At 45.4% G+C, this 16,771-nt stretch overlaps 1 protein-coding gene across 1 annotated transcript in view; it reads right to left on the bottom strand.

The window, feature by feature from the left end:
- The window catches only part of HPRT1 (hypoxanthine phosphoribosyltransferase 1), a 40,158-nt gene extending 24,099 nt beyond the window's left edge, over window positions 1-16,059 (bottom strand). Inside the window, exons 1-3 of the mRNA XM_075538920.1 lie at window positions 15,875-16,059; window positions 5,133-5,239; window positions 3,547-3,730 (exon numbers count right to left, since the gene is read on the bottom strand). Of these exons, the coding sequence (XP_075395035.1) occupies window positions 3,547-3,730; window positions 5,133-5,239; window positions 15,875-15,901 (318 nt within the window). The 5' untranslated portion in view covers window positions 15,902-16,059. The remainder of the gene's footprint in view (window positions 1-3,546; window positions 3,731-5,132; window positions 5,240-15,874) is intronic.
- Window positions 16,060-16,771: the final 712 nt, after the last annotated feature.

Here is a 16,771-nt window from a genome sequence, read left to right as displayed (position 1 = left end):
CTTTCTGGCTGATGCTAACTGCAGTGGGGGTGCCTCTGTGCATTTAATTCAGAGAGCTGGGTTTGCTGACCCTAGGAGCTTGAGATGAAGGCCTTCAGGTGGAAGTTTACCACGCGGTGGTAATATACCCTTTGGACATTGACTCGCAGCCCTGAAAGAACTCTAACATGTCCTCGTAACAGCTATATCCTGAGCATTTCTTACCTGCTTCACAACCTGTTAACTTCCTTAATAAGGCTTTTCCTCATGACTCTTGTCTGTTGAGTTCTGTGTGGCTAGTCAAATGAATTAAAGAATCTAGATGAAAAAGTAGAGCGTTGTTTCACAGAACATACTGTGACAGTTACGGGCATGTCAAAAAGTGGTTTCCGCAGGACTGTAAATATTAAAATCCCTATCTGAAGGAGGGAATGGCATCGGGGCAAACTGTGAACACCAGGTCTGCAAAGGTCCATGGAGGACAACTGAAGCCAAAATCCACTTGCAGGGTCCACAGGCAGATTAAGCCTCTGGAGAACTCCTTCGGACCATAGCCAAGGAACTGGAATCGCTTTATTTTCAGATTGGACAATTATGGAATAGTTAGGAGGTTAAAATATGATACTTTATTATTTGATCTCCCCTTTTACCCATTTTTAAATTGCTTCAATTTTTTTTCTTTTTTTTTCCTCCCCCCTCCCTCCCGCTTCAATTTTTAAAAAGTGGGGGAGAAACAAGTGTGGATTCAGCTACCACAACAATCAGTTCCATGTTCTAATTTTTTAATGTTTTCTGCTTTCAAGTGAGGTTTTGTTGTTTGGATTTGGAGGAGGTTTATGTTTTTCTGTATGTGAAATGCAAGATAGGTAAATCTAAACAGTACCTGGATTAATGGTTGAAGGGATGATGGGGAAGAAATGGAAAATTAATAACAATGAATACAAGAAAAAATGGTCTATAATTGAGTGTGCTGATGACTATACAACTCTTTTTAATATGACTTAACTATTGAATTGTATGATACGCGAATACTATGTCCATAAGACTGCTTAAGAAACAGTGGCGTCTTCATTGTGGTGACATGCCCCATTTGGGCTGTTTGGAAATGTCTTGTTGGCTCAGCTTACTTAACAGCCCTACCTAAAAATGAGCAAAGACGTTACTCTGAGGACTGAGGTGCACCTGATCCAAAGCCATGGTGTTTTCAATCGCTTCTTATGCACAGGAATGTTGGACAATGAATATGGAAGATCAAAGGAAGATTGATGCATTTTGAACTATATTATTGGTAAAGAATACTGAAATCCCCTCATACAACCAGGAATACAAAAAATCTATCTTGAAAAAAGTACAGTTAAGAGGTGGCTTCAGTTGCTGGAGAAGGGCGGCATGTTTGATGGCGCACAAGGTCAGGGAAACAGTCCATAAGGCGTGGTGTCTGCAACAATGGGCTCAAACAGGACAACCGTGAAAGTGGCACGGGACTGGGCAATATTTCCCTCTGTGGTACGTATGGTTGTTAGGAGTTACACTGGACTTGGAGGCACAGCTACAAATTCCTTCTGAATCCCTACAGAACCAATCTGGCTTCCGAGAGGATAGTTCCACTGGGAAGTAGCATCAACAAAAGGACCTTCCCCAGGCAAACAGGACAAAGTAAAATAAATTTTAAAAATATACAGCCTCCAAGAGGACTTGTTTGCAAAAGACAATATTCTCTTCTACTTGTGCATGTTACAATGTCAACAATCTCACTGTCAAGTGAGAGGGCGCCACCTGAGGCAAAACACTAAGGGGGTGCAACAGAACAGCAAGGAAATGCAGTGGCGAGGTCCCCCGGGAATGCTGAAGGTGGGCCAGCCAGGGAATGGTGCCCCAACAGACTGGACTGGAAAACACTCCTAAAGGCCAACAAACAGTCCTTGAACTAACTACAAGCTTTTCTTTCTTGTTGTGTTTTGGTCTCTGTCATTGCTTTCTTGTTGTTTTGTTGTCTATTGTTGCTTGGTTTTGCTGTCTTGTTTTTGTGCATGTTATTATCTCTGCAGGTCTGTCTAAATAAGATAGGCTTGAGGAACAATCAGGAGGAGAAAACAATGGGATCCAATGGGATCCACAGTTCGGGGGAGACATGGGAGATGGGGAGGTGGGGGGAAAGGTAATGGTGGTAACAAACCCAGGGACAAGGGAACAACAAATGATCCAAATCGGTGGTAAGGAGGGTGTGGCAGGCCTGGTAGGGCATGATCAAGGGTAATGTAACCGAGAGGAATTGCTGAAACCCAAATGAAGGCTGAGCATGATAGTGGGACAGGAGGAAAGTCAAAGGAAATAGAGGAAAGAGCTAGGGGGCAAAGGGCATTTACAGAAGTCTAGATAAAGACATGTACATATGCAAATATATTTATACATGAGGATGGGGAAATAGATCTATCTATGTGCTTATATTTATAGGTTTAATATTAAAGTGGCAGAAGGACATTGGGCCTCCACTCAAGTACTCCCTCAATGCAAGAATACTTTCTTCTATTAAATTGGCATTCTATGATACGACACAACCGCTGAAGACAAAGCGGGTGAATAAGCACATGTGGTGAAGAAAGCTGATGGTGCCCAGCTATCAAAAGATATAGCATCTGGGGTCTTAAAGGCTTGAGTGTAAACAAACAGCCTTCTAGCTCAGAAGCAACAAAGCCCACATGGAAGAAGCACACCGGCCTGTGCGATCACGCGGTATCGAAGGAATCAGGTATCAGGCATCATCAGAACAAAAAGTCATATCATAGAGAATGAGGTGGTGAGTACAGAGTAGAGACCCAAAGCCCATTTGTAGGCCATTGGACATCCCCTTACAGAAGGGTCTCGGGGAAGAGACGAGGGAGTCAGGGTGCGATGTAGCAATGATGAGACATACAACTTTCCTCTAGTTCCTAAATGCTTCCTCCTCCCCGACTATCATGATCCCAATTCTACCTTACAAATCTGGCTAGACCAGAGGATGTACACTGGTACAGATAGGAACTGGAAATGCAGGGAATCCAGGGCGAGTGATCCCTTCAAGATCAGTGGTGAGAATGGCGATAACCGGAGGGTAGAGGAAGGGTGGGTTGGAAAGGGGAAACTGATTACAAGGATCTACATGTGACCTCCTCCCTGGGGGACGGACAACAGCAAAGTGGGTAAAGGGAGATGTCAGACAGGGCAAGGTATGACAAAATAATACTTCATAAATTATAAAGGGCTCATGAGGGAAGGGGGTGCGTGGGGGAGAGGAAAAATGAGGAGCTGATGCCAGAGGATTAGGCGGAGATCAAATGTTTTGAGAATGCTGAGGGCAATGAATGTACAAATGTCCTTTACACAATAGATGTAGGTATGGATTGTGATAAGAGTTGTATGAGTCCCTAATAAAATGATCAAAATAAATAATAGTCGTTCCCCCCCTCCCCCCCCAAAAAATGAGCGGGACCTCTAACTAATCTGCTGAGCTTCAAAGAACATACAGGAAAACTATAGTCGTGAATTTGTATAGTGCTTTTTAAAGCATGTAGGATTAAATATACTTACGCAGTAGCTTTTCAGTCTGATAAAATCTACAGTCATAGGAATGGATCTATCACTATTTCTGTTCAGTGCTTTGATGTAATCCAGCAGGTCAGCAAAGAATTTATAGCCCCCTTTGAGCACGCAGAGCGCCACGATATGATGGCCTCCCATCTCCTTCATCACGTCTCGAGCAAGTCGTTCAGTTCTGTGCAAACCAAATCAAGAATTTACTAGAAATTTTCTTATATGTGCACTTCATAGCCAACATCCCATTTGGCAGTAAGCTTCCACAAAAGGCGCATCTTTTAAAATTCCCTGTGGTGTAGTATACAGGCACGCTTAAGAGACCAAGGATAAAAACCAGAAGTCTTTCAACTCCAGATTCAGGGTAGCGCTCATCATAAAACATTTAAATGCAAAATAAAACAAGAGGCTACTTTCACCTATTAGCTTGAGAAATTCAGTGGAAGTGACCTTTCTCAGATCATCCATGTTTATTGGAAGAGGCTGGGAAGAAAAGGAAGACTCCCACATATCATTAGGAGCCTCAACTGGCAAAAGAGTTAGCGGGGGAAATTTGCCAGTATCAAAACATCCAATTGCAGCCCCAATGAAGTCAAACACATGTCCAAACATGTGCGTGGATGCTCCTTTGATTGTGGTCTGAGTGTAGTCACGGGAAATGGTGAGTGCCCATCACTAAGGGGCCGGTTAAGTCACCTAGGGAACATCCACAAATGGGTCTGCTGTGCAGTCATTAAGATACACGAGGTAGTTCCAGATGTGCTCACATGGAGGCTCATAATCCATTTTGGAGCAATTACGCCTGTCCGTGCCCATGTGAGTCAGCAGGCCAGAGGTTACTGAGGGCAGCGGCTTTCGAACAACCTGTTCTCTGGTTGTTTAATGTCATCTCAAGCTGCCCTAGCTTTGAAAGGGTTGAAGCAACCCCTACTGGCAGCCCATTAATCATAAGCGCCTTTCACTTGCTGCCTGTGCAGCTTTTAAATCTGTGACAAGGCCTGCAGCCTTTCCTTGCCCGAGTGACAGCTACAAAGGAATGGACTGCACCTGCTCCCAGCAGAGCCGGCAGCTGCAAGTGCACCTGTACAGGAGGTGAAAGAGTATTGGACACAGACCGATATTATAATTTGAAGTCGACAAAGCAAGATTGCCAGACAAGCAAGGCACTGCACTTCATACATTCCATGAATCCATGAGGGGAATCTTTCTTTTAAGTTAGGCGCGAGTGATAACACTCCAAAGCAATCCCATCGTGCCTGCCTGCATGGGATGCAGCCCCAGGGAAGTTCAAATCTTTTTTTCAGGTTAAGAAATCAAAGCCTTTGGAACCAAAGTTCATTCTGCCCTTGTCCCTTCAATATTTATTTTATTTGGTTCCCTACAGAGGCCCACTGCATCATGACGTCTAATGGTTATTTTAGCAAGGCTTTTTTTTTACTTGTTAGGAGGGCTTAAAAATTAAGAAATCATCTCTTCTTTAACAAGCTGGCCTAGTGCCTGTCCATATATTAACTCAAAAACAGTTCCAATTTAAGAGAACAAAACATTTTTTTAAAAAGCAAGCAACTTAAGATCTTACTAACCTGTCCATAATTAGTCCATGAGGAATAAACACCTTTTCCAAATCCTCCACGTAATGATTAGGGATGCAAAATAAATCTAGGTCATAGCCTGGCTCATTGTCACTGATCTGAAAAAAGAAAGAGAATCATTTCAAGACCGGTCTGGACATAACAATTAGGTATGAGAGGGTAGCAACACCTTTTGCCGTTGGGTTCTATTTTCCAGATGAACCGTTCAGAATGCACATGAGACTTCCTCTGGGCCAGCAAAGAAGCAAGTTACTAGCTAAGCTACATTGTACGTGCCCCCAGTAAAATGATTTTTAAAAACTGAAAACACAGGAAATCCAGGGCAGTTAAACCCTTTAGGACTAATAAGGAGAGTAGCAATATCAGGAGGGGAAGGGGAAGGTGGGGCAGGAAAGGGAAAACCGATCACAAGGATATACATATAACCCCTCCCTGGGGGAACGGACAACAGAAAAATGGGTGAAGGGAGACGTTGGACAGTGTAAAACATGACAAAACAATAATAATTTATGAATTATCAAGGGTTATTGAGGGAGGGTGGGGTAGGGAGGGGAAAATGAGCAGCCGATACCAAGGGCTCAAGTAGAAAGAAAATGTTTTGAAAATGTTGATTAATGGCAATAAATGCACAAATGTGCTTGAGACAATGGATGTATGTATGGATTGTGATAAAAGTTGTACAAGCCCCCAATAAATTTTTTTTAAAAAGCAACTAGGCCAAATGTGGCACAGTTTTCATTAAAAGTTGTTTACAGGACACTGTCAGCTACGTTAAAATAGCACACTGAACTTTTCAGAGAAACTGCTGCGCCCCATTCCCCAAAGCCTGCCTCATCTTACAGTAGAGGGGTGAAAAAATTAGCCCCCAAAAGCTAAGTGAGCTTTAAGAGACTCAAAGTCTTTCAAGTCTGGGACTGCCATATCAACTCACGCTGTGCCTTCCTAGCTAACTGAGGATGCCCTAGTATTGTCTTGAGATCTCATCCCTGGCACCAAAAATTGACTCCTGTGGAAAACACTGAAGGTGTGGTAACATAGGTGACTGGGTACATTAACTATAATTGTAAAAACACTAAAAGTGCGTAGCCATAAAAGCTGTTACTGTGGAGACGGGAATTATATTAAAAGAGCCCTGGTGGCATAGTGGTTACATTGAGGCTGTTAACCACCAGGTCAGCAGTTCAAAACCACCAGCCTTTCCTCAGCAGCGAGATGAGGCTTTTCACTTGTTATAAACTGAGGTATAGTCTCAGAATCTCAGAGGGGCACTTCGATTCTGCCCTGTAGGGTCACTTTGAGTAGGAATTGACTCAATGGTAGTTGGGTGGCATTTGGTGACATCGGGTTACCTACTGGACTCAGCAGCTCGAAATCCCCAGCTGCTCCATGGGAGAAAGAGGAGACATTCTAGTTTTGTAATGATATTTTTAAATAAATACTTTTGGCGGGGAGGGGGTTCTTACATCTCTTATCACAATACATTCATCCAGTGTGTCAAGCACATTTGCCCATATGCTGCCATCATCATTTTCAAAGCATTCTCTTCCTACTTGAGCCCCTGATATCAGCTCCCCCATTTCCTCCTCCTCCCTCCCCCCACCTTCCCTCACAAACCTTGATAAGTTATAGATGATTATTTTCATAGCTTACATCGTCCTCCATTGCCCCTCACCCACTTTTCTGTTGTTCGTCCCCTTGGGAGGGGGTTATAGGTTTATCCTTGTGATTGATTCCCCCTTTTGTAAAGATTGACAGTCTCTGAAAGCCACAGGGACAGTTCTACTCTATCCTATGAGGTTGCTATGAGTAGCAATCAACCCGAGGGCAATGAGTTTGTTTGTTCAGGTATTTCACTCATAATATTTGCAATATATGTCAGATTTTCTTCAAGGAGTTTCTATATATTACATTTAAAAGCTACAATTGCCTTTATTAGAAAATATGTTTGGCCTTGTGTGAGGTTTTTTGGGTTTTCAAGTGAGATGGTCATTGATAGCACATCACATTGCATTTGCACAGGAAACACTGAAATGCATGCTATACCAGTTGGATGGACTTGAGAAACATGATATGCTAAAAATGATATCCTTTGCAATATTTAAACAAGGATTTTGGAAGCCACCGAAACAATAGCAACAACAGCCAAAGTCCACTAAACTCACTGCCATTGAGTCACCTGACTTATAGTGACCCTGTAGGACAGAATCAAACTGCCCTGTGCGTTTCTGCACCTGTAATTCTTTCTGGGAGTAGAAAGCCTCATCTTTCTCCCATGGAGCAGCTGGTAGTTTTGAATGGCTGATCTTGAGGTTAGCAGCCCAATACGTAAGCACTATACCAGGGCTCCTTGGAACACCACTACCGCCACCATCATAAAAAATCCAGCTCAACGGTGCTATGTGAGGATCTCAAAGCCCCTGGAGTCCAGGGCCTTGTTCTCTGCGTGCAGCAGGCTACCACTACCTGTGTGCCTGTCGCACCTGGGCTTCCTCCCTGTGTCTCAAACAACCTGAGGTTTCACTGTCCAGACAGAGAGAGAAACAGAATTGTAATGATCTGTACCTTTGCCCCATGCTTTGCAGTGGACTTTTATTTTTTTTTAATGAGACGGTAGGAAGGAATCAGCCTGGAGATACAGATCAAACAATGAGCATCTATGGCAAGCAAGATGCATCACCACCTACATGCTATGGTTGATTTGGTTTTACACTAACATGAACCACTTTCATAAGCAGACCAAAAAAATTCCCAGGGATGGGAGAGACAGTGCCAGGTTCTAACAAGGGGCATGCTCTAATAGAACATATTTAATATTAACAAGAATAGTTCATAACAATCTGTGAAAAAGCATAAGTTTAAATCTAGTTCAAGTTCTAGAAAAAGACAATTACTTTGCCAGATTCTGTAAAAGCACTGTATTGCTTCTGACTCATAGTGACCCTGTAAAACAAGGTAAAACTGCCCCTTGTGGGTTGCCAAGGATATACAATCTTTATAGGGAAAAAACAAAAAGCCTTGTCTTTCTCTCACAGAGACACTCTTGATTTCTAAATGCTGACCTTGCAGTTAGCCCAACGTGTAACCACTATGCCACCAAGGCCCCTTTAGATCCTGTAAATTCAAACTCACTGCCATCGAGTCAATTCACCTCATAGTGCCCCTACATGCCAGGGTAGAACCCCCTGCGGGTTTCCATGATTATTAGCTCTGTAAAAGTAGAGCGCCTCATCTTTCTCCCACAAATGCTGTAAAGAGGCAGGAAAAACACTCCTGCTGGGCTCATCAGAACGTATCTGCTCTGAAAATGCACCGTTTCCTATGGCTTTAACATCCAGATGAACCAGAATGCCAAAAATAACTTCCTTGAGGCTTATCCACCTTTTCCTACCTGTTACAGTTCCTGCCGCAAGTGTAAGTTAGGTTCTACCCTGGACTTGCCAGGAGCCCTGGTGGCATAGTGGTTACTTGTGGGCTGCAAGTTTGAAACCACCAACCATTCCTCAGGAAAAGAAGGGGCGGGACTTCCTACACCCACAAATAGTCCAGTCCCCGAAACCCACAGACAGGGGCACTTCTACCCTAGCCTAGACAGTCGCTATGAATTGGCATCTACTAGATGGTAATTAGTTTTAAGCTTTAGACACGGTTTTGCGCCTGCAAAACTGTCTGAACGCAGGCCGTCTAAGATGGGCAAGACCCACGTCCATCTCAAAGACCACATGAATTCTGCGGAGTTCATTCCATACATGCAAGCTAGACCTGTAGCAATGTGCCCACACACTGGAACCCAACTGTACCCAAACCCCAAAGTCACTTTCCAAAGTCGAAACTATTAGATCTCGGCATATTTCTTGGCCAAGGGTTGGTGTGTTGTATTCCAAGCTTAAAAACCATGTTAGCAAGGCAAAAGCAGAAATTCACTAAATGTGCATCTATTACAGTTCTTCAGGCATGAACTCACAACTTCGTTCACTACATAGTAGGGGAACATCTGTGGAGGGCATCCTCATAAGAACCCCAAGATTGGCCAGGGGTGGATAGTTGTCAGATGGGCAATGAGGGGTCAGTACCTTCCGTGGATGTGCTGACATCTACTTGTGAATGTTACAAATGCAGCATAATACCAAGGCAAATGAAATGGGCCGTTCAATTCAACATCCACTTTCTCCAATTTTTCATGAGCAAAGTCCAAATCCTCTTACTTCCTATGTAACGATCAAACATTAGACTCTTCATTTTAAAATAGCAAGGACATTACTTACTCAGAATTTGTAATCTTATTAATAATACTTAAAATACTGTGTACATGCTAGGCCATACATAAGGGAAATCAGATCAATTTGACAGAAGCAGCATTAAAAACCTTCAACCAAAAACCTAGCTCACTGCCGGGAGTCGATTTCAACTCACGGCGACCCTCGAGGGGAAGGTAGAACTCCCCCTATGGGTTTCTGAGACTGTGACTCTTTACAGGGCTCCTCTTGTCATAAAGAGCTTACAGCCTAGTAGATGACATCACATACCAGAGGGAAAATCCATAAGACAGAGTGCTAAGCTGCAGTTTAAAAAAAAGGTTGAAAGTCTAAATTATGGATAACATTACAAAAGGAAAAAAAAAGTGCACTCAAACTTTGACCTCAAAGCTTATCTGGAATATAAAGGGAGATAAAACTCAAGAAATAGGAACCTGAGCCTTAAATCATCCCAAAGCAGTTTAGTAACCAGGTTCAATAGCTTCCATTTCAACCAGTGCTAGACGGAAATACATTTGGTAGCCTTCAAGCATTTCAGTTTAATTAACCATATCTGATATGGATGGAGCCCTGGTGACACAGCAAATTAAGCAGTAGGCCGCTAATCACAAGGCTGGCAGTTGAAGCCCCCTTACCACCCCACCCCCCCACCCAGCTGCTCTGATGGAGCAAGTTGAGGCTGTCTCCTCCTTCAGTACAGTCCCAGCCTTAGAAATCCAAGGGAGCAGGCAGTTCTACCCTGTCTTAAAGGGCCACCAGAAGTCAAAAGCAACTGGATGGCAGTGAGTTTTGCTTAGGAGGTGAATTAATTAACCCAGGGACTTGTTTTGATAAGAAGGCTTTGAGGGGTTGGAGATTGCACTATATTCAATTGCATAAAAATTCACCCAGCCTCTATCTATCTTAGTAAGGCTTGATGGGGGAATGCCCTCTGAACGCTTGTGAGGGCATACAGCTCACTAAACAGCAGAGTAAATCTGGTCATGGAGCTGCTTCTACTTCGATTAGTGAATTCTCTATCAAGTGCAGTTACATATGCGTGGGAGATAAAGCTGGAGCCCAAGGTGACCCAGCACCCAGGGCTCCCTCTTGGGAGGTGACACTGCATTAGCACAGAAGTTAGCAGGGTCCCAATTCCCACAGGAATGCAGATTCCTGCCCTTACATTGAATCAGTTGCTTGTTGAGTGTTTTGTTGGGAGTAGACGGGAACCCCAAACTAGTTGAGAATTCCTGAGTGGCCTGGTAGCACAGTGGTTAAGCAGTCAGCTGCTAACTGAAAGGTCAGCAGTCGGAGCCTACCAGCCGCTCTGAAGAAGGACCTGGCAGTCAGCTTGCATAATACTGCAACCTTAGAAGTGCTATGGGGCAGTTGTTTCATAGGGTCATTACGTGAGTCAGAATCAATAACAGCAACGAGTTTGGGTACTGTTATTTTGGGGCTTGGAAGGGCTGGAAGTGGTAAACCAATGAGCATATGGTTTTCTCTCCAAAATTGGTTGCACAGGAAACCAAGAGGCAGTTTAGCCATCACTTCCTGCCGGGTAAGTCAACTCAGACTCACGGAGACTCTCCAGGGCAGGGTCAAAGTGCTCCTGTAACTCTGGAGAGCAGAAAGCATCATCTTTCACTTCCACAGAGCAGCTGGTGTGTTCAAACTGCTGACCGTGCAATTAGTAGTCCAACACATCACTAAACCACCAGGGCTCCTTGGCTTAGGCTAGTTCTTCGTTACCATGTGCTCTGACAGTTTGGAAATCTGACTGTATCTCCTTGGCGCTCTCCTACATAGCTCTGGCAGCCTAGTTTCCCTTGATCACTACGCAAGGTTCCTGGGCAACCCTCCTTTCTGCTCTACTTTTTATCGAGGAAAGAACGCTGGTGGTTTTGAGTAAAACAGGCACTCAGAACCCACCGCTATGGAGTCAAGGCTGACTCAGAGCCACTCTGTGGGAGGGGGAGGGGAGACTGTGCCTGTGGGTTTCTCAGAGTGTAACTGCCAAGAGGAGTCGAAAGCTCTGGCAAGTGACAGGTGATTTTGAATTTCTGACCTTGCAAATCACAGGCCAACTCATAACCACTCCGCCACCAGGGCACCTTAAACCGGCACTACCCGTTCTTAATTGTGTGACTCTCATGCATGAGCACTTTTGTGGTTTACACAAAATGTCTAATTATGAGGACAAGGCATCAGAAATTATAGTAGACAAGGACTTTAACCAATACTTGCAACATCAATTCATCATCCGGGACTAGGATTGTGCCAATTACCTATGGGCAGTTTTTAGGGCCAAGCAGACTCAACAGAAGTGAGCCTTAAACCGAGCCGCACGAACTACACGGTGTGCCGTGTAAAATGAAACAGAGTGGACTTTATTGCCAGTCATCAGCCAGGCTTCCAGGAAGGGATGGATATTGCCAAATGGTTTATTCTTACCTTTTATTTTCAGAACCCTTAAAACTCTCAAAAAAACCATCAAAGCAGATGTGTCATCCCTGAAGGCTAATACCTCATAACTCAGGGCATCTGAGTTCATAACTGAGTCAGATGTGCCTAACAGGGAAGATAAATTGGTAGCAGGTCAGGGCCAACTGGACCACAACTAACAGCATCCTCTTCTGATTTTACAAATCAACAACATACATATCTGAGGTGCCTGTCCTCCCTTCTCAGGGTTAAAGACCTAGTACAAGAAAGAAAAGCTGCCATCTTGACCATTCCACCATCTTGGTGGCATGTAAACCCGGGTCCTTGTGTACACAGGAGTTACAGACTCACCATTTGCCCCAGTAGCTGCTCGGGGCAAATGGGTCAGAAGGGTGAAAGAGCATACTCACACCGCTTTAGCATCTCTTCATGGGACAGGAAGAGACTTAGTCCAGTACCTGCCTCTAGGATTATGGGGAATCACAGGGCCACTTTTGCCTAGGCTGAAGCTCCTATGGCAGGAAGGAATTAGGAGAGAAGGGAGGCTAGAACTGATCACCCCGGGGAAGAAGTGGGAAGCAATTGGTGTCAAAAAGAAAACGTAAAGGAACTATTGAATGGAAAGCCAATTTGCTGTTATACTTTCACCCAAACCACAACAAAAAGTTTTTTTAAAATGGATTACATTCATAACCAGGGGACCACATGTATTTCTGTGTATTAAAGGTTTTCATCAACAAAGTGAAAGTAAATTCCAAGAGTCTGCTGACGTGGTTGGTCCAGGCTTCTGTTTCCCACCTCCAGCCACTGGATTTCCTGTCCCAGCTCTGGACAGAAGGCAAGTAAGATGCACCCACCCAGTGTGGGACCCTCCCAAGGAACTGCTCATTTCCTGGTAGGCCCAAGGAGACATTTTGGCCATCTACAGACTAAGGGCAGTCTAAAGCCTGTTGGGGGGTGTGGAGGGGGGAACATCTTGTATCAATTCAGGATGCCTGATGACGTAGTTTGACTGATAATGGCAAGGACAGCTGCTCCTAGGGAGGAGGAGGCTTTCTACTCTCAAAGAGCTCCAGTCTCGGAAACCCACAGGGGCAGTTCTACCCTGTCCTATAGGGTTGCTATGAGTCCATGGCAGTGAGTTTTGGGTTTATTATCAATTCTGTGCAAATTATTGATCAGGCCAGATTTACGTAAGAGCAGTTAGCACAAGGGAGCCTTAAGAAATTGTGGGAAAAACCAAAAAGGCAAAAAAGAGATCATGCAGTATTTTGTTCCCCATGAATATTTTATACAATATTTTGTATGGGTTCTAATTGTAATTCTAGCACCACAATCCCAAAATTTAAAAGACATTATAATGTACACTTGATGTTTCATATTAATTTGCCTAAATCCAGCCTTTTTGTTAGTTCAAGTGTCTAAATTTACCCCGGCAGCTTAACATGAGACCTACAGGCAGCTTTACAGGCAGATCTTAGGGCTGAGTTCATTAAAAATTATCATGGGCAAGTGACTTCACTGTGTCTCTGTGGTCACACCAGGAAGCATCTTCCTCACAGGGTTTCGATCACGTAACTTTAGGATATTTATATTACATAGTGTTAGGTGTCACTGAGTGAATTCCAATTCATAAAGACAAAATGGACAATCCTCTCAAGTTGTTCCCTTGAGCTCATTGGTGCAGCTACTGTGTCAATTCATCTGTCTGATAGGGGGTCTCCTTTTTTTTCCTTTTCCCTCACCCTCCACTTTCCCAAACATGATCCTTTCCCAGGGATTGGTCTCTCCTGATAACATGTTGGAAACATTTATCTCAAAGTTAACCTTCACCTCCGTGACTGTAGAAGCCATGGCAGGAGCAGTTGTACCCTATCCTTCAAGGTCACCACTAGGAGTCGAAGTCAACTAGATGGAAATGGGTGGGTTTGGAGATTTATTGTCACTATTAAAGTATCATGGCTATGGACAGACCCTGGGGATCAGATAACTTTGGTACCAATCCTAGCAAAACTGGATTGTTTAGCTGAACCTCAAATTGCATAATCTCTCTGCGCTGCAGAGAAGACTAGTCAATATACAGAAAGGGCTTAGAACAATGGCCAGCACCAGAGTTAGGATTATTTTGAAGAGGTTGTCCCGGCTAAGAAGCTGACCAGATGATGGAAGGAAATTCATCAAGAAAGAAAGAAAAAGATACAGGAATTTGCAAACAAAAAGCATAATGTAGATTTGTATATTCAAAGGAAACTCAGCATCCTACCCCCAAAATTCTAAACTATTTGAATGTGCACAGACCTGTTATTTAATTTCCTCCAAAACTGCGCAAAAACACCAGCTGCCAGCTGAGAACCAGCTTATCTTTTCAGAGAGAAGGAGACAGGAGTCTGAGCTCCAGGGCTTCCCAGACGGTGTGCCTGAGGGCATGTTGATAATATCCTTGGGGTTCAATCCACTGGAGACCTGGAAGATCTTAACCACCAAACCCAGGCCTAAATGAAGGATGCATCCGGAGTGTAGCTCCCATCAGGGAGGGTGCCAGGGTGTTTCATTGATATCATGTGGTGACTTAAAAACACAAATAAACGCAGATGCACGGAATCAATTCTGATTCACGGTGGTGACTCCCCAGCAGAACTTTGGAAATTTTTAATGGCTACTTTTCCAAAAGCAGGCTGCCAGGTGCTTCTTCACAAGAGCCTCTGGGTGAGTATTAACCTCTAATCTTTCTCACCGCCCAGGGACTCCAGGAGGCAAGCTGACACTTCAGTTTTACAGAAGAAACCTTAAGACAGCCATTCTCAACCTGTGGGCCACGACCTTTTGGGGAGTCGCCCAATTCATAGCAAAATGAGTTATGAAGTAGAAATGAAAAATAATTTTATCGTTGGGGGGTTGTGGTCACTACAACATGAGGAAATGTATTAAAGGGTCGCAGCATTAGGAAGGTTGAGAACCACTGCCTTAAGACTAAAGAAGTCAATTGTCCTGGCCACACAGGCAGTAAATAACCCAAGCAAGGAAGATTTCCAAAACTGTTTTCCCTTGTCACAAGGACCAGTATGAAATCAAATCCTTCCTATTTAATTTGTTCATTCAAGACATCATTAATGAGAACTGCCTACATTCCAGGCCCTGAGCTGTGAGCTGGGGTCACTGTAAGATCCCAGTAATAGTGGGAACGGCAATCAACAGGTCATCTCTAGCTGCTAAAGCAATTACAATAAGTAGGGTGAGGGATTTTTATTGTGAAGGATTTGTCCATTTCAGCAAGCAGCATCCAAAGGCTCCAGAGGGGAGAGGGATGGGGGTGGAGGGCAGTTTGGCTCATTTAAGAGACAAGGAAGAAGTCCAAAGCCAAGAAAACACCCAATGAGGTTGGAGACCAGTTATGGTCTAAAATGTCCTTGAAGGACCAGAGTCGAATCTTTTCGTCCTCACTAGCATCAGCAGGCACAGAATCTGGATTCCAGTATTATCTCAATCCCAGGCCTGGCTCAGGGAAAAGACCTGCTCGCTTTCTGCGGTTCCTCCACGGGAAAGCCAGGTAGACATGGTTACCACATTACCAGGGCTGCCTGCAACCGGGCGGTGCGCAGTCCCAACAGAGAACAGCGATTCTATCTATTTGCAAAGCTACATGGAAATCAAGCGCTCACATCCCTGGGTAGGCCCTCTCCAGGAGAGCCCTGGTGACCTCACCCCCAATCTACAGTCCCCACCCCACCAGATCATTCCCGAATTGGCCCAGGGCTCCAGCCCTTCCCCCGCCGCAGCATGCTTAAAGTGGCACATGTCAACCCAAACGCCATTTCCACCGTCTCCTCCCCCACGCCGTCCTCGCTCCCGGGGTTCTCAGGATGAGGGAGCCCCCACTCACCCCGCCATTCCCCACCCTTGACGCCCTCAAGTGACGTCAAAGCCGCCCCCGGGGTTCCCGGGGCCACTCCGGCCCTCCCGCACTGCGGAGCCGCGCACCCGGGCCGGCAGCGACGGTGGGGGACGCCGCGGGAGCCGGGGCCCGGAGCCGGGCTGGGGGGTCAGGCTACTCACCACGACGCTGGGGCTGCGGGTCGCCATAGCGAGGGCGGCAGGAGCACAGGCTGAGGTCGGGCAGAAGAGGAAGGCGGCTAGGGAGAGAGGAGGAGACGCAGGCTGGGACCCAGGAGGCAGTAGGTGGCGCGCGCGGGAAGTCCCAGGGAGCGCGCCAGCGCTGGTCGAAGCTGTTGCTTGGCGAAGAGCCCAGGCCCCACCCCCAGCTCGCTGCTTAGGCCCCGCCCCCGGGCCGCTGGCCCCACCCGTTCCCGCCGCGCGCTCCACGCCCTGGCGGCGGCTATAGGCCCTGGGCACGTGGCAGTCATGTTAAGCTTACCCGGTCTGCACACCGCAGCGCAGCCGCAGTCCCTCCGGCTCCTATTCAGCAGGCTTTCAAATTCCCAAGCCAACCACCACCCGAGTTTCTCCATCTTGTCCCTAAACTGGGAGTTGACTCTGCAGGTTCCAGTCCCCACGTGGGTTCTCTCTCTGGACATTGCACCACATGATAACTTCCCCTTTTCTTGACCCTTTGCCCAATGCAGCCCCAAAGCCCTGGCACCCGGAACCGGCATTAGTCGGGTTAGGAAACACATTCTGAGGGAAACACTCAATTTCTCTGCGAACTTATCCAAAGGACTCAGACTCTCCGAGCCTCTCAGCCAAATGAGGATGTTAATATTAAGAAAGCTACTGCAAATTCCATTCGAGAATTCGACATTTAAGACATAATTTTTGCTGTGGTGCTGGTAAAGAATATCGAAAGCACCACGGACTGCCCAAAGAATAAGCATCTCTCCTGGAAGAAGTACAACCAGAGTGGTCTTTAGGATGGCAGGACATCGCTCATGTACTTGGGATATGTTATCAGGAGCTATCGGTCCCTAGAGAAGGAAATGCTTGGTCACGCTGAGG

The sequence above is a fragment of the Tenrec ecaudatus genome, chromosome X, assembly GCF_050624435.1.
Source record: "Tenrec ecaudatus isolate mTenEca1 chromosome X, mTenEca1.hap1, whole genome shotgun sequence".
Taxonomy (NCBI): Eukaryota; Metazoa; Chordata; class Mammalia; order Afrosoricida; family Tenrecidae; genus Tenrec; species Tenrec ecaudatus.
This window is presented reverse-complemented; position numbering and strand designations above follow the sequence as displayed.